This window comes from Osmerus eperlanus, chromosome 10 (assembly GCF_963692335.1).
Source record: "Osmerus eperlanus chromosome 10, fOsmEpe2.1, whole genome shotgun sequence".
NCBI lineage: Eukaryota > Metazoa > Chordata > Actinopteri > Osmeriformes > Osmeridae > Osmerus > Osmerus eperlanus.
The window spans coordinates 18,327,297-18,348,671 of record NC_085027.1 but is presented as its reverse complement, the minus strand read 5'-3'; the positions used below and the strand labels follow the sequence as shown (position 1 = coordinate 18,348,671).

The 21,375-nt window shown below is 39.5% G+C and overlaps 2 protein-coding genes across 2 annotated transcripts; both read right to left on the bottom strand.

Moving 5' to 3' along the window:
* Window positions 1-9,907: 9,907 nt before the first annotated feature.
* Window positions 9,908-12,258, bottom strand: LOC134028096 (uncharacterized). Its single transcript, XM_062471448.1, has 3 exons — window positions 11,822-12,258; window positions 11,488-11,686; window positions 9,908-11,228 (listed from the first exon to the last, which is right to left on the bottom strand). The coding sequence occupies exons 1-3, from the start codon at window positions 12,085-12,087 to the stop codon at window positions 10,491-10,493; spliced, it is 1,203 nt and encodes a 400-aa protein (XP_062327432.1). The 5' UTR covers window positions 12,088-12,258; the 3' UTR covers window positions 9,908-10,490.
* Window positions 12,259-16,420: 4,162 nt separating this feature from the next.
* LOC134028267 (uncharacterized) lies at window positions 16,421-20,752 on the bottom strand. Its single transcript, XM_062471735.1, has 4 exons — window positions 20,745-20,752; window positions 19,479-20,601; window positions 16,694-19,400; window positions 16,421-16,428 (listed from the first exon to the last, which is right to left on the bottom strand). The coding sequence occupies exons 1-4, from the start codon at window positions 20,750-20,752 to the stop codon at window positions 16,421-16,423; spliced, it is 3,846 nt and encodes a 1,281-aa protein (XP_062327719.1).
* Window positions 20,753-21,375: the final 623 nt, after the last annotated feature.

The following is a 21,375-nucleotide window of genomic DNA, read 5'->3' as shown; positions in this document are numbered from 1 at the left end:
GAGTACAGAAAAAACGTTTTTTCAGTAATTCAAAATGGCGGCCGCATCAATTCGGCTGTTATCACAAGTTATCATGTGTCACACACGGGATGTCCCAAGATATCATGAGACAAAGGAATCACTTAATAAAGGCAAACGAATCAACAGTTATTGGCCAAAACACATTTTTGCATCCTGCGGCCACGCCCAGTGATCACATGACACCAAATTGTTTGGACATCCTCAGATGAGGGTTCCGAGTCATCATACCAAGTTTGGTGTTGATTTCTCAAGGATTGGCTGAGATATGACCCAACTTCCTGTTTGGTGTCTTTGCTGCCGATTTTGATTGGCTGTACCGGACAAACGGTTTTGAAAATCAAAAATCTTTGGATAACTTCTGTGAGGGTTGCTCTCACGATGATGTGTGCCAATTCTGGGGAAGATTAAAGAAAAATTGTAGGAGGAGTAGGCTTTCAAAGGTTTTTGATAAAACCGGAAATGGCGGAAAATCTATATAACCGGAAATTGACGTCATAGGGTGTGTTGAACTCGTCTTGACCCAGGGAATCCAATGGTACCTCATTTTTGAAAATCGGTCATACGGTTCAAAAGTTACGTGTGTAAACACAAGTCCAACTTTGACCCGTTGGTGGCGCTAGAGTGCTCCAATGGGAGACATGAAACTTGGTGAATATAAAGAGGGGACTGTGCTTAATAAGTGTGCCAAATTTCACAACTTTTTACCATACGGTTCTAGGGGCTTCCATAGACTCCAATGGCAAAAGAAGTGTAATAATAAATATAGCTGCAAGCAGCAATGAGGTGGCCAAGCAATCGAATGACCCATAAAACATGTTTTCCATCCTCAGAAGAGGGTTAAGAGTACACGCAACAAGTTTGGTGCGAATCCATCAAAGATTTGCTGAGATACGACCCAACTTCCTGTTTTCTGGCTTAACGGCACATTTTGATTGGCCGTAACGGGCAAACGGTTTTGAAAATCCAAAAAACATATGATGGCTTTTGTGAGGCTTGGTCTGAAGATGATCTCTGCCAAATTTGGTGAAGATTGGAAAACATTTGTAGGAGGAGTACAGAAAAAACGTTTTTTCAGTAATTCAAAATGGCGGCCGCATCAATTCGGCTGTTATCACAAGTTATCATGTGTCACACACGGGATGTCCCAAGATATCATGAGACAAAGGAATCACTTAATAAAGGCAAACGAATCAACAGTTATTGGCCAAAACACATTTTTGCATCCTGCGGCCACGCCCAGTGATCACATGACACCAAATTGTTTGGACATCCTCAGATGATGCTTCCGAGTCATCATACCAAGTTTGGTGTTGATTTCTCAAGGATTGGCTGAGATATGACCCAACTTCCTGTTTGGTGTCTTTGCTGCCGATTTTGATTGGCTGTACCGGACAAACGGTTTTGAAAATCAAAAATCTTTGGATAACTTCTGTGAGGGTTGCTCTGACGATGATGTGTGCCAATTCTGGGGAAGATTAAAGAAAAATTGTAGGAGGAGTAGGCTTTCAAAGGTTTTCGATAAAACCGGAAATGGCGGAAAATCTATATAACCGGAAATTGACGTCATAGGGTGTGTTGAACTCGTCTTGACCCAGGGAATCCAATGGTACCTCATTTTTGAAAATCGGTCATACGGTTCAAAAGTTACGTGTGTAAACACAAGTCCAACTTTGACCCGTTGGTGGCGCTAGAGTGCTCCAATGGGAGACATGAAACTTGGTGAATATAAAGAGGGGACTGTGCTTAATAAGTGTGCCAAATTTCACAACTTTTTACCATACGGTTCTAGGGGCTGCCATAGACTCCAATGGCAAAAGAAGTGTAATAATAAATATAGCTGCAAGCAGCAATGAGGTGGCCAAGCAATCGAATGACCCATAAAACATGTTTTCCATCCTCAGAAGAGGGTTAAGAGTACACGCAACAAGTTTGGTGCGAATCCATCAAAGATTTGCTGAGATACGACCCAACTTCCTGTTTTCTGGCTTAACGGCACATTTTGATTGGCCGTAACGGGCAAACGGTTTTGAAAATCCAAAAAACATATGATGGCTTTTGTGAGGCTTGGTCTGAAGATGATCTCTGCCAAATTTGGTGAAGATTGGAAAACATTTGTAGGAGGAGTACAGAAAAAACGTTTTTTCAGTAATTCAAAATGGCGGCCGCATCAATTCGGCTGTTATCACAAGTTATCATGTGTCACACACGGGATGTCCCAAGATATCATGAGACAAAGGAATCACTTAATAAAGGCAAACGAATCAACAGTTATTGGCCAAAACACATTTTTGCATCCTGCGGCCACGCCCAGTGATCACATGACACCAAATTGTTTGGACATCCTCAGATGATGCTTCCGAGTCATCATACCAAGTTTGGTGTTGATTTCTCAAGGATTGGCTGAGATATGACCCAACTTCCTGTTTGGTGTCTTTGCTGCCGATTTTGATTGGCTGTACCGGACAAACGGTTTTGAAAATCAAAAATCTTTGGATAACTTCTGTGAGGGTTGCTCTGACGATGATGTGTGCCAATTCTGGGGAAGATTAAAGAAAAATTGTAGGAGGAGTAGGCTTTCAAAGGTTTTCGATAAAACCGGAAATGGCGGAAAATCTATATAACCGGAAATTGACGTCATAGGGTGTGTTGAACTCGTCTTGACCCAGGGAATCCAATGGTACCTCATTTTTGAAAATCGGTCATACGGTTCAAAAGTTACGTGTGTAAACACAAGTCCAACTTTGACCCGTTGGTGGCGCTAGAGTGCTCCAATGGGAGACATGAAACTTGGTGAATATAAAGAGGGGACTGTGCTTAATAAGTGTGCCAAATTTCACAACTTTTTACCATACGGTTCTAGGGGCTGCCATAGACTCCAATGGCAAAAGAAGTGTAATAATAAATATAGCTGCAAGCAGCAATGAGGTGGCCAAGCAATCGAATGACCCATAAAACATGTTTTCCATCCTCAGAAGAGGGTTAAGAGTACACGCAACAAGTTTGGTGCGAATCCATCAAAGATTTGCTGAGATACGACCCAACTTCCTGTTTTCTGGCTTAACGGCACATTTTGATTGGCCGTAACGGGCAAACGGTTTTGAAAATCCAAAAAACATATGATGGCTTTTGTGAGGCTTGGTCTGAAGATGATCTCTGCCAAATTTGGTGAAGATTGGAAAACATTTGTAGGAGGAGTACAGAAAAAACGTTTTTTCAGTAATTCAAAATGGCGGCCGCATCAATTCGGCTGTTATCACAAGTTATCATGTGTCACACACGGGATGTCCCAAGATATCATGAGACAAAGGAATCACTTAATAAAGGCAAACGAATCAACAGTTATTGGCCAAAACACATTTTTGCATCCTGCGGCCACGCCCAGTGATCACATGACACCAAATTGTTTGGACATCCTCAGATGATGCTTCCGAGTCATCATACCAAGTTTGGTGTTGATTTCTCAAGGATTGGCTGAGATATGACCCAACTTCCTGTTTGGTGTCTTTGCTGCCGATTTTGATTGGCTGTACCGGACAAACGGTTTTGAAAATCAAAAATCTTTGGATAACTTCTGTGAGGGTTGCTCTGACGATGATGTGTGCCAATTCTGGGGAAGATTAAAGAAAAATTGTAGGAGGAGTAGGCTTTCAAAGGTTTTCGATAAAACCGGAAATGGCGGAAAATCTATATAACCGGAAATTGACGTCATAGGGTGTGTTGAACTCGTCTTGACCCAGGGAATCCAATGGTACCTCATTTTTGAAAATCGGTCATACGGTTCAAAAGTTACGTGTGTAAACACAAGTCCAACTTTGACCCGTTGGTGGCGCTAGAGTGCTCCAATGGGAGACATGAAACTTGGTGAATATAAAGAGGGGACTGTGCTTAATAAGTGTGCCAAATTTCACAACTTTTTACCATACGGTTCTAGGGGCTGCCATAGACTCCAATGGCAAAAGAAGTGTAATAATAAATATAGCTGCAAGCAGCAATGAGGTGGCCAAGCAATCGAATGACCCATAAAACATGTTTTCCATCCTCAGAAGAGGGTTAAGAGTACACGCAACAAGTTTGGTGCGAATCCATCAAAGATTTGCTGAGATACGACCCAACTTCCTGTTTTCTGGCTTAACGGCACATTTTGATTGGCCGTAACGGGCAAACGGTTTTGAAAATCCAAAAAACATATGATGGCTTTTGTGAGGCTTGGTCTGAAGATGATCTCTGCCAAATTTGGTGAAGATTGGAAAACATTTGTAGGAGGAGTACAGAAAAAACGTTTTTTCAGTAATTCAAAATGGCGGCCGCATCAATTCGGCTGTTATCACAAGTTATCATGTGTCACACACGGGATGTCCCAAGATATCATGAGACAAAGGAATCACTTAATAAAGGCAAACGAATCAACAGTTATTGGCCAAAACACATTTTTGCATCCTGCGGCCACGCCCAGTGATCACATGACACCAAATTGTTTGGACATCCTCAGATGATGGTTCCAAGTCATCATACCAAGTTTGGTGTTGATTTCTCAAGGATTGGCTGAGATATGACCCAACTTCCTGTTTGGTGTCTTTGCTGCCGATTTTGATTGGCTGTACCGGACAAACGGTTTTGAAAATCAAAAATCTTTGGATAACTTCTGTGAGGGTTGCTCTGACGATGATGTGTGCCAATTCTGGGGAAGATTAAAGAAGAATTGTAGGAGGAGTAGGCTTTCAAAAGTTTTCGATAAAACCGGAAATGGCGGAAAATCTATATAACCGGAAATTGACGTCATAGGGTGTGTTGAACTCGTCTTGACCCAGGGAATCCAATGGTACCTCATTTTTGAAAATCGGTCATACGGTTCAAAAGTTACGTGTGTAAACACAAGTCCAACTTTGACCAGTTGGTGGCGCTAGAGTGCTCCAATGAGAGACATGAAACATGGTGAATATAAAGAGGGGACTGTGCTTAATGAGTGTGCCAAAATTCACAACTTTTTACCATATGGTTCTAGGGGCTGCCATAGACTCCAATGGCAGAAGAAGTGTAATAATAAATATAGCTGCAGGCAGCAATGGCGGGTTCCTCCTCAGCATTGCAAACCATTACAAAATTGACATGACACAGACATGTATTTCATACATGTACACAACATTTCAAGACAATTGGATCAATGGCTGATTTGAAGTCATTTTTTGAAATTCTTCACAAATTGTCACTGTAGAGAAATATCCATGCTGCCGACATTATGGGTTCTTGAGACTTATTTGTTCCCCATTGGCAATAAGGCATGCGTACCAACTTTTAGACATGTTGGACTGACAGGGTTAAAATGCCACCCTTTTGAAAGTGACAACTTTGAAGCGTGTTGTGTCAGGCCACCTGTGCTCTGGTCAGGCCCATCATGCAGAGATCCATTCTTTAAAAGCTTTGATTACAACAATAACTTCATGAAAGTGAGGATACACTTCACTAAAGGAAGTGTGTAGGTTATGTACTACTACTGCTTGCTCTGCCCACACACTTTCCCCATCCATGCGGTTTCCCTCTATCCCAGCGCAGGTCATGCCAAGGCATAAATGCGGCAGCCGTATGAGTATTAGAAGTAGCCCAAAAAACATACCATACACAGTCACACTGTTTTCAAAACTGAAACTGGTTACAAGACCATGGCTATTAGAACTCTACCTGAATTGAGCTCTCTCTAGAGTCTCAGTCAAACAACTGTCAAGAGTCATGTAGGGAACTGGACCAAGGTATAGCTAATGTCCAGCTGTTAGCAAGTGTACCTTGTGATGGTACAGCAGCTTAACAATACTTTGTCATGGTCAGACTCTCTGATCCCATTAAACTACACAACATGCACAATCAGGGTGACCAACAGTATTATCTTAAGTAAAAAACAATAACATTACACACATTTAAGTGAACGAACACAACAACTGAAATCCCTTGCACAGCTGTTGTAACCAAACTATTTTCCACAGCTATTTGCGTTTTTGGTGTGCACTGCATGCTGGGTACCCAAGGGCGCTGACGCTACAATATTTATTATCTAGCTGTCTTCCGGCTGTGTAATATGACGAGATGCTAGCGATGAAAACATGAAAGCTTGTCTCGGGGGGTCATGCATGTGATCTCACTACAAGCTTTTGATTACACGTGAGGACTGTTAGCAAAGTATTTCTATTCGTGTTTTGTTAGTGATTGAATGGTAATGTCAGCTAGCTAAAAACAACGTTAGTTAGCTTGGCTAAAATGGTTTTCATAGCAACAGATATCAACAAATCAGATCAATCTAACTTTATTCAGAAGGGGGGGGGGGTGGGAACATATAAACTAGAGGTGAAATGGTAGGCATTGTTCTGCCTTGAAGCTGCATGCGCATCCTCATTGTTTGTAACCACCAACCCATCTATATGTAAAGATAACATCCAAGCTAGCAATTTCGCCAAATTTGACTGCAGATTTTTTACACCATATGTACTTCGTTATGGTTTTTGAGTCAAACAACTTGCTAAATGATTAAATGTCTGTTAAATGTCAAATCCAACTTTAAATGTATAAAAGAGAGAATTAAACCTAGAGGTTTAAAAGGCTACGTTTGTCTAAACTGACATGCACAAACTCAGAGCACTGAGTTTCAACATCCATGTACACATTTTGTCTCTATTTTTTACTCTACTCTTTAACGCATGACTATGTTTAACTTAATGTCAGCACCTCTCTGTCATCAATTGTCTCTGGAGTGGGGGATGGGGGCTTCTTATCCAACAAATTACATCCCTGAACTTTTAAAACATATCAATGGCCTACTACAATTGTAAACATCCTTTGGCCTTCCCATGCTGGGAAGAAAACTACAGTTTTTCTTTGATTAAACGTTGACCTTGAATAAACGCTGCACCAAAAATGAACATTGTGTAATAAATGGCACCTTCGATTAAACGCCTCCCCACAAAAATCAGAAAACGGTTATTTAATTGGTTAAATTAAAACACAGTATTTATTACACAAGTAATTTACAAGTGTAGCATACTATTATCCCATGAAACACTGGCAGGCACAAGTGTCTTTCTTGCTACAGATTTATTTGAAGCTTTTTCTCCAAATCCACCGTTAAAACTAAACTCACGCTGTAATGAGAAAATAAAGACCACTTTAGCTTAATATGAACATGCAATGACATGCGCAGCATGTAAATAACATTCACCAAAGTCAAATACAGACACAAAACAACATACTTTGTTGGCTGCATGCTGTAGCCTACACAAGGGAATAGAGGTTTCCTTAGATTGCTAACAACCTCTATAACAACCTTAAACTTATCACTTAGAGTGAATGTGCATAAAGCTCCAGGACCTGACAACATCCCTGGCTGTGTTCTCAAGGCCTGTGCTCCTGAACTGGCAGAGGTGTTCACTGACATCTTTAACCTCTCCCTGTCGCAGTCTGTCGTCCCCAATAGGTTCAAGGGAGCCACCATCATCCCAGTCTCTAAGAAACCATCAGTGAGCTGTCTCAATGATTACCGCCCTGTTGCCCTGTTGTGATGAAATGCTTTGAGACGTTAGTCAAAGACCACATTACATTCTGCCTGTCACCTGCATTAGACCCACTCCAGTTTGCATATAGGCCGAACAGGTCTACAGATGATGTTGTAGCTTTGGCCTTGAACACTGCTCTCTTTCACTTGGATCAGAACAACATATACGTGCGGATGCTCTTCATCGACTTCAGCTCCGTTTTCAACACCATAGTACCATCCAGGCTCATCATGAAACTACAGGACCGGAACATCAGTCCTTCCATGTGCAGCTGGATAGGACACAGGCAGTACGGCTAGGTAACATCACCCCACCAGTCTAACACTCAGCACTGGTGCCCCACAGAGTTGTGTGTTAAGCCCACTGTTGTACTCTCTGTTCACCTATGGTTGTGCAGCCACAAACAGCTCCAACACTATCATTATGTTTGCTGATGACACCACCATTATCGGCTGCATCAAGAATGGTGATGAGTCTGCCTACAGAGCAGAGGTGGCAACAATGACATCCTGGTGTCAGCATAACAGCCTGTTGCTTAATGTAGCAAAAACCAAGGAGTTGATAGTGGACTACAGGCGGCTGCAGGGAGAACATGCACCCATTCACATCGCGGGCACAGCTGTGGAGAGTCAAAAGTTTCAGATTTTTTGGTATCAACATCAGTGAGGATCTGAGCTGGACCACCATATTGGTGTGGTTACAAGGACAGCGAAACAGAGGCTCTTTTTTCAGCGGCGACTGTGGAAATTTGGCATGGACTGCACTATACTGACCAATTTTTACCGGTGCACCATTGTGAGCATACTGACTGGTGGCATTACAACATGGTTTGGCAACAGCACTGCCCAGGACAGGAAGACACTACAAAGAGTGGTCAAATCTGCACAGCGTATTACAAGGACTGCATTACCATCCATTCAGGACCTTTACAGCCAGCGGTGCAGGAGAAAGGCCAAGTGGATCATTTCTGACCCTAGTCATCCCTGCCACAGTCTTTTCTCCCTCCTGCCTTCTGGAAGGCGATACAAGAGTATAAGGTCCTGTACCATCAGATACAGGGATAGTTTTCTCACACATGCCATAAGGATGCTGAACTGTCCTTGAAATATCTTTTTGCACTACAATTTTTCTTATTTTTTCTACCCTTTTTCTCCATCCTTTAGTATTGAATTTTTTTATTCTGCAAGTTGAACGGACATTGAGCACAAAGAATTTCATTACTTATAAATGCTGTTTATGAGTATATGATAATAAACTTGAACTTGAAACTTTTATCAGAGCTTTAAATTGTCTGTGCTTCGCTTGCTGTTAGGTTGTCGACTCTCTCACTCATGAGCGTCCCAAAAGGCCTTCAAAATAAAGTCACGTAATAATTCTGAATACAATTATATAATTCTAAATTAAGACATTGCTTGAAAAAAAATTATACATTATTATAATGCAATTGCGACAATTGCATTCAGGCCTATAGATAGTTATACATATTGTATACAATATGGCGAGGTAGCTGACTTAACCATTCCTGAATGTGCTTTTCATCAACACCAAGTTTGCGTGCTATAGATCTGTTGCTGGTGGTGAGTGCTTTCTGCACAGGTTTCTGTTTGAAAGCTAAAGTGTAAGAATGTGACGGCATGCTGCGTCAGATTTGTACACAAAGTAGAGACACGCGCGGCATACATTTTACACTGGGCTTTTGTTTGACTTCCTTGTCTATTCTGTGTTTGTCTATGGCTGCACTGCAGCTACAATTCACTGAATCTCTCTTATCAATTAAACGTTGCCCTTGAATGAACGCCACCCTCGAATAAACACTGCACCACAAATGATCATTGTGTAATAAACGCTGCAGCATTTAATCAAAGGTGGCCCCAGCTTGCCCCTTATGGTCTAGGTGCATTGCAAATGAAGACGAGCCTTTTCATTTGGCCCAGTGGCAGACTGTCTGAAGTTGTCAAATGTCACCACTCATGGAATTCTTCTTGTCCAATAAAATTAAACCTACTTGATTGAAACAAATTGTTTTGCATACTATTATATTCCAATTATAAACAAACATCAAGAAAAATTGTATATGTACAAAGTTGCTTCCTAATTGCATTCAGTCTTATTTTCATAGCTATTGTGGTGTCAAAGTAGAATAAATACATATGTGCTTTACATAAACATACGTACTGAATTTTAAATCAATTGGAGTCAGTGTAATAACATGTGGTGATATGTCCATGTCATTGTTGTGTTGGAAATGTATGTGAATGCTGGGTGGTTGACTATTTGTTACTGTATAATCTGTGTGAGATGTAAGCAAGGTAAATATTCTGTGAGGTGCTAAGATAGACAGCAGTTTTAGAATAAACAAATACTTTATTAGCAATGAACAAAATATAAGTTAAGACAAATGTAAGTGTAAAATGAACATGAGTAAAATAAGAACGTATGTTTAAAAATAGGTGGTTTTTAACCTTTTGTAATTTTTTACAATAAGCAAAGAATTTACTAGAAATGAACAAAAATACAAGTTAAAGACAAATGTATAAGTAAAACGAAGATAAGTAAAATGAAGATAAGTAAAAGAACGTATGTTGAAGAATAAGTGTTTTTACACATTGCAAGTTTTAAATCGAAAACACATTTAAAGCGAGAGTAAAATGAATGTGTTTGACAATAGTAAGAAGGCAAAATATGTACATCATGTGATTTACTGTGTAGGGGTTGTGCAATGGAGGGGTGCTGTTAGAAACATGTACAAGGCAAAAATCAAATAAAAACATTTACAAGTATAACAATTATGAAGATTATTAAGATAACAACTGTGAAACAATAGGATTATCAAATGTTAAGGGTATGTTTATGACAAGTGTTGTATGTGAAGATGTATGTTTTGGTGAGTGTAATGCAATAAGTTGTCAGAACTATGTGGTGTGTTGTGTTGATTTACACGTCACTGGTAGAAGGCGTTTCATCCAAAAAAGTCAAGAGGGTCTCATCAGCGATGTCTGTATCTTCTTGAACAGATGCAGAAGCTGTGCAGGGGTGTAGTGTTGAAACAGCATCATCTTTGACATGCACAGTTACTAAGCCTATGGACAGGAAATGTGCAGTGACTGTGATTGGGTCTGTGTCCAGGTAGATGTGCTTCGGTGCCGTGTTTAGGACGACTGTATGATCCATCTTCAATTCTCTTGTAGTGGTGTCATTTAGCGCCAATGTGAGGGTAACATTCCATTGGTGCCGGAGCTTTGGTGTAATATAATGTTGGTTACATGTAGGGCACATGTGGAAAGGTGCACCAGGAGGACAGTTGGGAAGAGGGTGCCTTTTGGGACAGGTGATGGTTGATGTAGTCATGGCTCCAATGATGAGTCCAGTGACTTCTTCTGAGTTGTCCATTACTGGTGCAGCTACACCATGTCTGGGGGGTCGATTGATGGTCTCTGCTGTGGTGGATGGTGATGTGCTGACAGTGATGGTGTTGTTATAGTCCTTAACAGTGACAGGTGAGAGGGTGTACCAGCTGTTTATACTGAGGTCCATGTTGTTCCACGTAGTTAGCAGGATACTGGCAGTGCTGTCGGCGACGGAGTAGGTAGACATCTGTATCTCCCGGCATTCGTGTTGAAGCCAACGGGTGGTGTTGTCTCGGATGTCTTGAATTTTGACTTTGATATTAACCTGATACAAGAGGAGAGCATAATTTTAGAAACTGTGAGAACAGATGTAGGCTATGGTAGATGGTAGGTAACTGCAATATATTATTGTGTGTTGTTTCAAAAGTTAATCAAAGAAATGTAAATGTGTGTGTGGCTGAAATGTGCATTGATTAGATATGTTCACACAGTGGCTATGTGGGGTTGAATTATGAGAATGTGTTGTATAGGACTATACAATTAAAGGTGTGATTTTGTATTGGAAAGTTGGAGTAAACATTTACCTGTTGACGATTTCTTGGTTTAGCTAATATTTCAGCTATGGTTATGGTTTTGTTTTCCATTCTGGTGCTTGGTTGTTGGTGAATGAAGTGTAGAGTTGGTATGATGTCCACTGATGTACTGCTTCCAACCAACACAGAGAGCTCTTTGGGGTTGTGCAACGCAGGGCGGAGGGTTGGATTGGTGAGCACAACTGGGCTTCTGAAATAAAAATACAAATTGGATGGATCAGCATTCAGAATATGGTATGGAAATTTGTAGGTAACTACATAGTTAATAATGTATGTCAAAAGCTGGTGCTATGTCTATTAATGGATGGAGAAAGGATTAACATACTTGCTAGTTGCAATATCATTAAAAGCAGAGTGCTGTTGCTTATTGAACACAACGATGTCCCTGTATGTCGTCTCTTCTTGGATCGTTGCCGTGAAGTAAGGTTTTTGCTTCTGGCTCATCTTGATCGGTGAAACATTATGAATGAAGCCTGTGACTTCGGTTTTGGATTTCTTGGTGGGTGTCTGCATCTGAAGTAGACAGGGAAGATAAAAACAGACACAAATATTGGAAAGGTTAGAATAATTTAGGCAACAAGATGACAGCATGCATAACAACACCAATTTGATAAGATTGTGAAGACGATCTGTCGTAGCCTAGGCTAGGGCCATTACAGCAGAAACGTAATTAGCCAGCACAGAATTCTGACGAAGACCCGCGGAATTTAAAATAGAATGCTTTGGTATGAGGCCAATTTTAAATAAACATGTCAACTGATATTACGTGTCTATTCTTGCAAAATATTTAACCTGTAAACAGAGCCCGTTGCTATCAGTGTAGGTCTGTGATAGCAATCGAAGGAAGTTTGTCAACCCTGAAACTGATAAGTAACATTCACTTTCGCTGTAGGAAATATTAAAACGTTTGCTAAAGATACAGAGATTCAGGCCTGCCTGAAGAATGGACACGGAAATACGTACAACCAAAATTACATCAATAGACAGGGACTTTTTAGGCGATCTTTAATAGGGTGGATCAATACTTTTTTTAAACATTCAGTGAACATATTCTGCGTCAAACTGTTGTAAAACATCTGCGGTCATCATAACAACAGAACGGTATATTTTCAGTCTGAATAACCGCAGAAAATGTGAAAGAGTCCGCAGAGATTTAGTTTGGGCTTGGTCATTACCGTAGCATAACACAAAAAGGTTGCCCAAACAGATTGTTATCGTAATTACATTGTGTACGTTCAGCTGAATACAAAACTAGGCTATACCTCACATAGGCTATAAGAAGTGTTTAAAAGGCTATTAGAATTGATGGATCTAGGTAGGCTACATCCTAAGCAAACATCTACACAAGGCAAGTTAGGAAGGTGACAATATGGAATCTCATGTCGGTCTAAGTTAACTGGCCTTAACATGAAAATCGCAGTTTAACAGTCTCAATTTGAATAATGGTGCGTGTTACGATGAACGTATAGGGTAGGTCCTAAAGACGATTCTAGGCTAAATTATGTGGTGGTCAATGTTTGCATTTAGCGGTTAAATGAATTGAATCATAGCTACACATATGGCTTAGGCCTAAAAAGGTTAGCTTACCCAGTTATAATCAATTCAGTACACTAGTTTGAGTAAAATAGCCTGTGGTGGCGTGTAGTGCACTCAAGTTTACATTTAAGTCTTTAAATAGTTCAAATGTTAGCCAAAGATATAGGCTAGTAAATAGTTTAGTTCGAACTTACCGAAGTAGATGGACGAGAAGACATTTTCAAAGTTTTGGAAATGGAAAATGTTTGAGTCGCGCAAGAGAAAGTCTAGAGTTTCAAGTGAATGAACAGACAATTAAAGCGATATGAAGGTAACTGTAGTATTATTGGGGTTTTATTCAGCGCCGTGCATCTGTTTCATTGGTCGGCTGGTGCGCCAGGCATGGGCATTTACATGTAAATGTAGAACTTGTGGAATAGGTGTGTCTCTTCGTTGTGGGCAGAAATGTATAAACGTTGCAATTAGGCTACTAGTTTTCTAAAACTTTAACTAGCCTACTTTAAAACACAAGCACATAGCCTGGGTAATTAGCCCTACTCATTAAAACAATGTTTCTGACAGTTAACAGGAAACTATGCTGTGAACATTAGTTAGCCTAACACCTAACAATTATTTGGCAGTCTATAGCCTACTTTTTACATATCTACATTTGAATATTTCTTATGATTGTTACAATGGCAGAATTGATGCTGTTTACATAAGTGTTTGTTGTGTATTTAATATTATTAAGGAAAGATCAATTTTGGATTAAATAAAATAGATTTACCTATTCAGTGTTGTGAGCAAGCGTGAAAAAGTCAAACACACATTGGGGTGGACAGCTGTGGGACTTTCTGTGTTGGCGTAGGCTATACACAATTAATAAGCAAATTCGAATGTTTTATAAACAAGAGTTCAAATGTTTGTAATTGCATCTGATCGTCAAACCAATGTATACTTGCTCTATGATTCTAGCATTAGCCTCTACTGCCATATAGCCTAGCCTACAACAGTAACGCAATTCCTGGGATGATGAAGGAAGAAAGAAGAAATGGCAGGACTCTAATAATAATTTAAATATAAAAATAATTTGCTAGATAACCCAGTAACGTGGTCCAAAACGGTAGCTGGGTAGCTGGGTTTACGTTTGACAAGCCTGTCTCTGACCGCACCGTTTGCTGTAAAGCCAGGCTATGTTACCCTGTTTAAGCTGTATAATATTGCAATCAAAATGTGCACTAATTCTATAATTTGAAATTCTATTAAAATGCACCTAGGGATCATGTTAGCTGATAGGCTAGGATATTTACCATCGATAAATGTGCCAAATGTCTGTGTGACTTTGCGCTCCTAACTCAGTCATTGACGGTGCACAATAGTACAATTATAGGGACAACATGACATGGATTTCATGAGAAATAGGTTTTGTGGATGTATGGTGTAGGCCTAAGGCAAATGGAATAGATATGGGAAATGGACCGGCCGGGATTTGATATTTTCGGAGCTGCAAGAACACGGTCAACATTGATATTGCCTGTATAATTATACAGTATGATCAGATATTGAGAGACGTGTCCCATTATCATACAGTAGGCTATGATCAAATATTTTAGACTTGTCCCCCTGTTCCCCATATAATTATGCCTATATGGTTGTGAGAAATCAGAATAATATTATTATTTGACTTAGCAACAGTTTAATATCCTAAGGTAGGCCTAAGTCTGCAGTTGAATCACTCATTTCAATGCTTTGTACTCATGGTGAATTACCTTATTTGCTTAGTTTACTGAGTATTGAACATAGTAGTGAATAAACCAATGTTCAAATGTGTATGGAAATGTTTGGCCTCAAACATTTTAGGAAAATGAGACAGCCATGCCATTGATCATGAAGTAAAGGATACTCTTCAGATGTCCAAGGGACAATTCCATTCAGCAAGAATGGATGTGTGTGTGTTTGTGTGGGGGCGACTGAATAGATGGACTCACCTCCTTCTTTGTTTCAAAGGCAAGGATGGTTCTTCGTCTCGTTCCCTTTCTATTGTTTCTTTGTATGGGAAGGCAGAGTGGGTGCTTCATCCCTCGTTCTGTTCTATTGTGTGTTTCGTATGGCCATTTGCAAAGGTGTGACGAGTACACTGCATGGTGTAAATTGACAGACTTTGAGGAGACAGGGAGATTTTTTCAACAATTGTCATCATGGTTGAAACTGTATAGGTATGTACATATGTTTTCTCAGTAAAACAATTTAGTAAGAACAGAATTGTTTTCCCCCAGAGAGAATAATTGTGTAATTGTAATGAGGTAAACCTTATTATTTACCTTATTATTGCTGTTGCTTTAGTGTAGCCAGACGCGGATTCTTGAATGATGGAAGCTGTGGTACTTGAAAAGGTTTGAAGGCCTGAGGTGATTGCTGAAACATTAACATTTTATGAATGTTTTTTTTTACAATGTGGGCTTTATTAAAGTAAAAACTAATGAAATGTGCAATAAATCTTACCTGATGTGGTACTGGGGGTGGGAAAGTATTCAGATGTTGGTGTGGTTGAATGTACCAACATTTTAAAGCACAAGGATTAGTGTGCTGATGGGAAAGGTATTACACATCCCCTGTCGTGTGGGGGACTGGACCTGGTCGACAGTGGACGTTGATCTGTGACAGTCTGCCAAAGATGGATCTAGTCGCCAAGTGGACACCAGTGTGTGTGTGTGTGTGTGTGGTGTGTGTGTGTGGTGTGTGTGTGTGTGTGTGTGTGTGTAGTTGCCAGAAGGTTCTATGGGGAGATAAAATTGCAGAATCACATTTAATGGGTTAAAGTTGCCTAAAACTCATTCCTTACATTGTAGGAAATGCATGTTTTCATGTGTTTTGTATTTCACAGTCCATTCACTATACAAGCTATGACTTTTGTTTTTAAATGCATTGTTTAGCAGATAATTCATAGGTTACTTTATGTGAATAAGTTTCGCATTATGGTGACTGTAATATGTTGACAACAATTCAACTGATATTTGAAATTGTACATCTTTTGTGTATACATGATCAATTAAAGTGTTAGCATCAGTGGTTGAAAAGTGAACTAATTGAATGTAATGATGTTGTTCGAATAGTCTTTGTATTGTTTTAGAAGTATGAAGATTATCATTAAAATCCCCCATAATAATTTTTCCTCCAGGAAAAGTATTTATTTCGTCAATGAGATGTAATAAATTGTCTTTGAATAAGTCAACATGGTATGTTTGGGGTCTGTAAAGAACTGCAGCGATTAATTGAAACTGTGGAACGTGGAAGACTAATGATTCTAGATTAGTATTACATGGTGTTTTGACTTCAATGTTTTGGTCAGTCTGACAATATATTCCAACACCACCGTTTGCCTGATGTTTTAAAGTATCGGTGATAATGTTCATTGGACTGTAACAATTGTAACGGCTGTTGTTATAGAAGGTGAAATTAGGTAAAAGTAAATGTTCGGTTGGATAGTTTGGTTGAAGCCACGTTTCAGCCACACAAATGCACTGACACATCAATAAAGTGTTGTTTGCTTGCATGTTGTTAAAATGTGCATTGAGACTTTGAATGTTATGAAAAGCTATTGTGAATAATGGAGGGGTTGAAGGTGAGTTTTTTGAGATGAAGGGAGCCATTGTTGCAAGAACTTCTTTGATGTTGCTGTTACAATAAATCTTTGACTCGTTTAAGTCTTCAATTACTAAGCCTGACAGCGAAGACACACGACTTAAAGCTACATAAGCTTGTCCTGGTGCAAATATCTTTTTCAAGTTTACGACTGCACTTTTCACTGTAAGACCTTGAACTTTGTGAACGGTACAACCCCAGGATAATTGTATTGGGTACTGACGGCGTATTCCACCATTGTTCGAGACTCTGTCCTCTACAGGTTTAATTATTGTGAGGTTTCGATGAGTATTATTTGCTGTAGTTATTTTAGCTCTTTGCAGTTGTCCAATTTTACTGTCATCAAATTCAACATGTATTTCAGAGGGAAAGTATTTGTCCGTATCAAACATGATTTGGATAACTGTCCCAAAAGCACCATTAACGAGTCCATCTAAAACGTCAATGTTTTTAGTCAGCATGATGCACGCGTGTATACCCAAACTCACACTTGGCTTAAGACAACTATTAAAAACGTTGGTGTGGTGGCCATTCTTTCTTTCCATACGTCCTGTTTTTGGATTACGCTCAAAGTCTTGTGCTTCAATAGTTATAGCATTTGGGCAAATTGAATTGAGCATTTGACAGTTGTAATTGCAAACTTGTTTATTTGTAGCAAAAATGTGGAGTGCATTCGAGACTTCTCCTGTTTCACATTGCTTCAATATTTCAACGTCGGTAGGCAACATAGGAGTTGATTTTTGATGGACACGTATGCGATTTAGCAACTCAGCAAAAGTTGAATCTTTTTGTCTCACAACTTGTGTCAAATGTGCAATTTCAAAGTGATCGTTCCAAATGTTCAGTCCTGGCATATCACTGTACAGAGGTTTCCCTTTCACAGGCGGTAACTGGTAAAAATCTCCCACAGCAACCATGCTAACTTTTCCAAACAAAGAATGATCTCCGGATTGTTTTATTTGTCTTAGTCTTCCGTGAATGTATGCAAAGAGTCTGTTGTCTACCATTGATATTTCATCAATGATCAGTAATTGTAAATTGGATAGTTTAGCTCGTAAAGAGTTTATCTTTTCCTCACCTAACGGCTGGTAAGGTAATCGCACATCTGTGCCAATACAAAAAGTGTTGTGTATGGTAGCAGCACCAATGTTATACGCGGCAACGCCAGTAGGAGCTGTTATTAGCACTGTAGTGTCATCAGGGTTTGTACATAGTTGCGCTAAAATTCGAGACAACTCATAATGTATGGCTTTAATCAAATGGCTTTTTCCTGTGCCCGCTCCACCAGTGACAAAAAGGTGTATTTGTTGTGGTTTTTGTCCCCATACTGTTTCTAAACTCCACTGACGTAGTTTGTAAAATATGCGCGCTTGCTCATCATTTAAAGATCTCATTATGTTCCATGCTGCTTCTTTAGTCATGAATGTTTTTCTAACTTCTATGTTACCAGTCATAGGCAAAGTTTCTGTCAGGTCTGGAATATTTTCTGAAATGGGTTGTAAATCAGTTTTATTGTGCATAACCTCCTGGGATTGTAAACATTGAAGGCGTTCCATTTCAGACTGGGGGCAAATCTGTGCCCATGCATCATCCAAATCAACCTGCTGTTCCATAATGAGTTGAGCATCATCTAGTTTGTCAGAATTTTGTTCATACAAGGACCTATTATTCTCAACAATTTCTTTAACTTTGTCTATGTCATCACTGAAGTCACGTACAATTCCAACATTGTAAAAATCTTCGTATGTTACAAAAGGATGTGGTTTCAACTGACAGTCTTCATAGTGGGGCAAAAACAATTGTAACTGGCTTTGATGATATTTTTCTGGATCTTTTGTGGGTGACAGTCTTGCATATCTAATAACAGCTGGTTCCGTGCGTGTTCTTTTTCTGATGTGGCCAGAATTGTCCTGAAGTTGAACGACACATTCGCTTGGATTAGCTGGGACTTCACTTTGACTCAAGACTCGATATTCCGAGCAAAACGTGGCAAGGCACATGTTTTGAAACAGTGGTGATTGTGGTCTATGTTTATACCTGTCTATCACACTTGTCATCCATATAGTGTTATGTTCATTGTTGTCATTTTGTTTTCTGTCTCGCAATACACTGAGAGGTAAACTCATGCGCATAGGGTGTTCTCCTGTTGGTATGAAAGTTACTTTGCGTGAGCATTCCTTTAAATGCATTCCAGTTAGTCGATATACTGCTTCTTGTGCAGACACTTCTCTATTATGAAGGTAAACACTGCCGAGTGATTTGAATGCAGCTTTGGCATCCAGATTGCCTTTATGTCCTTCTTTTTGTGCACAATCGAGTAACAATCCCATTTCTCTCTCTGCTTTGGATATATAAGAAATAATGTACACTACACAAGAATATGCATCCACAATGTACTGAATATCCATATTGGCATTCCAAGCTCTTAACAGGTCTTTGTTGAATTGGTTAATCCAAATGTCACCGGGCTTTCTTTTTAAAACAACGCTGGTTTTATTGGTTAGTTGTGAATTTGCTATTTCAAAAAGCAATTGTGAAATGCCGATGCTTTCAAACAGTTCCTCTGTCGATTCAAATGTTTGGTCACTATTTAGTAAAGTTGTTCTGACCATTTTCAACATCTTTTCAGCCACGTCTGGTGTCATCAGTTTTCTCAATTCGTCTTCCTCATTCATTGGTTGATGTGATTGTTCTGTATTGCATTGATTTTGTGCATAAGTGACATTCAAGTTTTCTTCAGTGTTATTGTGTTCTTGCATGGGCATTGCAGGGTCACGTAAGTCACTTTGAACTACTTGTGGTTGACTTTTTGCAGGTTGGACAATACGATCAATAAATGTTCGACAAGATGGGGGTCGTGGAAAGTTAAACCGACATTCAGTTTTTTTTTTCCTACAGGTTTTTGAGTGCTTAGTGCTATGTTTTTGCACAGTGTTTACAATCTCACACAGTTCATCATCATCTGATGATGGCAGTTCACAAGATACATATTTGTCAATAAAGTCTACAACTTTCTCATCAGGGTCTTTGTCAATTTGAGGGGCTGATTCCACCCAGAATAAGCAATGACAGTGAGGGGAGCCTCTGTTTTGAAATTCTACACGGTAAAAGTAGTCTGATATTTTTCCAATAGGAGCAGCTGGAGACATAATCACATCTTTTAAGAAACTGTGCCATCTGTGGTCAAACATTCTTGCAGCTGTAACTGGGTTTTGTTTCAACAATGCACATTTCTCTGACCAAGTCAGTTCATCAATAGGCACATTTTTATTTTGTTCATGACTGAGTGTTGTTATCATTTCAGGCCAGCGCATGTCAGCTGAGGAAAATGAACAAAACCATGTGGGGATTCCTAGTTGTCGTATCATAGCAAACAGATCTTTTTGTGCAGATTGCCAAAAGGGGGGTGTTCCACGTATAGGTCTTAAGAACTTGTAGCCTTCGTCGTTTTTTAACACTCGTTTTAAAGATTCTGCATCAGTTAACAAATTGGGTTGCTCTTTGTGAGTCAATTCAGTGCCTGAACCTTTGCGCATGGCAATTGAAACATTTGAAAGAACTTGTTGTACTTCTGATATGTACTGGGCATAGAATATGAAGTCTGTGTTTTTAGCAAATCTGCCATCAGCATTCAGTAAACGTGTATTTAAATATTTTGCCAGGGTTATTCTTTCTTTGCGAGGGTCATGAAAAGTAGGAGCTCCCGTGGGGTATAACATAGGAAAACATTTTCCTTCATTTGTAGCATCTTCTAACAGTTTAATGGGATGATTATTCTCAGCAGGGGCAACTGATAACACAGAGTCAAAATGTTGATCCAAAACTTCTTGTGCAATATCTACTGGTTGTAAACATGTGTCTAGAAACATTCCATGTGTTTGTTCAGTGTATGTCAACTCTTCTTCAGGATCATCACTTTCGGAATCATTTTCCGTTTTGTTCTTTTTTCTTTCATTAGAAACGCTTGTTGTATGTATTGACACAGCATTATCACATATTTCATTGTTCTTATTTAAAAGTCCAACAGTTGCATCAACTTGAGATGGTGTGTTGGTATTATCGCATATTTCCATATGTTCATGATCACTGACTTGCACATCGTTAATTTTGTCCAGAGGGTTAACCCATTCATTATTAATGCTAATGTCATGATACCATTTGTTATTTAACTTTAAGTACTCCAACGCATTATAGACATGGTTTGTATGGACATGTTTATATTCATAATGCCCCTTGTATGTTAATTTGCGTTTTAGTTTAATTCGTAACATTAAATCATTTCCATCATTTCGTGGGAGCATGTTTGTTACTTGTTCGACATTAGATGGAACACATACGACAGGTCCATGGCAACCATTTTGTCCGCCCTTTGGTAATGCCAACAGTTTCATAAAAGGAATATGTTTCGCTATTAAGTGTTGCTCAAGTGAATTTAAGCACTGTAGCTGAGAAGGAATGGCTTCCAAATGCAAATTGTTGGCTACACTTTCTTGAGGCATTCTACCAGCACCAATTTTACGGTGACATGTGTGACATATCCACAACTTAGACGATTGACTATGTGCAGTGCAGTTATTATCACAGTCTTCATTACAAGTCTGTAAATATGTATCTGTAATGCACTGTTTTGCCAAAGCAGCAACTGTTGGACTGGTTGTGTAGCGATCATGTTTACATTCAATGACTTGCTTTCGAAAAAGCTGGCGATGACAAGCTGAGCAA

What these genes read in the sequence shown, in the direction of transcription:
- LOC134028096 (XM_062471448.1), bottom strand. Translation starts at nt 12,087, where the DNA reads ATGCTGTCATCTTGTTGCCTAAATTATTCTAACCTTTCCAATATTTGT. An exon ending in AATGATATTGCAACTAGCAA is followed by an intron (nt 11,687 to 11,821) that starts GTATGTTAATCC and finishes TTTTTATTTCAG; the next exon opens with AAGCCCAGTTGTGCTCACCA. An exon ending in AACCAAGAAATCGTCAACAG is followed by an intron (nt 11,229 to 11,487) that starts GTAAATGTTTAC and finishes CTCTTGTATCAG; the next exon opens with GTTAATATCAAAGTCAAAAT.
- LOC134028267 (XM_062471735.1), bottom strand. An exon ending in GTCGAACATTTATTGATCGT is followed by an intron (nt 19,401 to 19,478) that starts ATTGTCCAACCT and finishes ATGCAAGAACAC; the next exon opens with AATAACACTGAAGAAAACTT.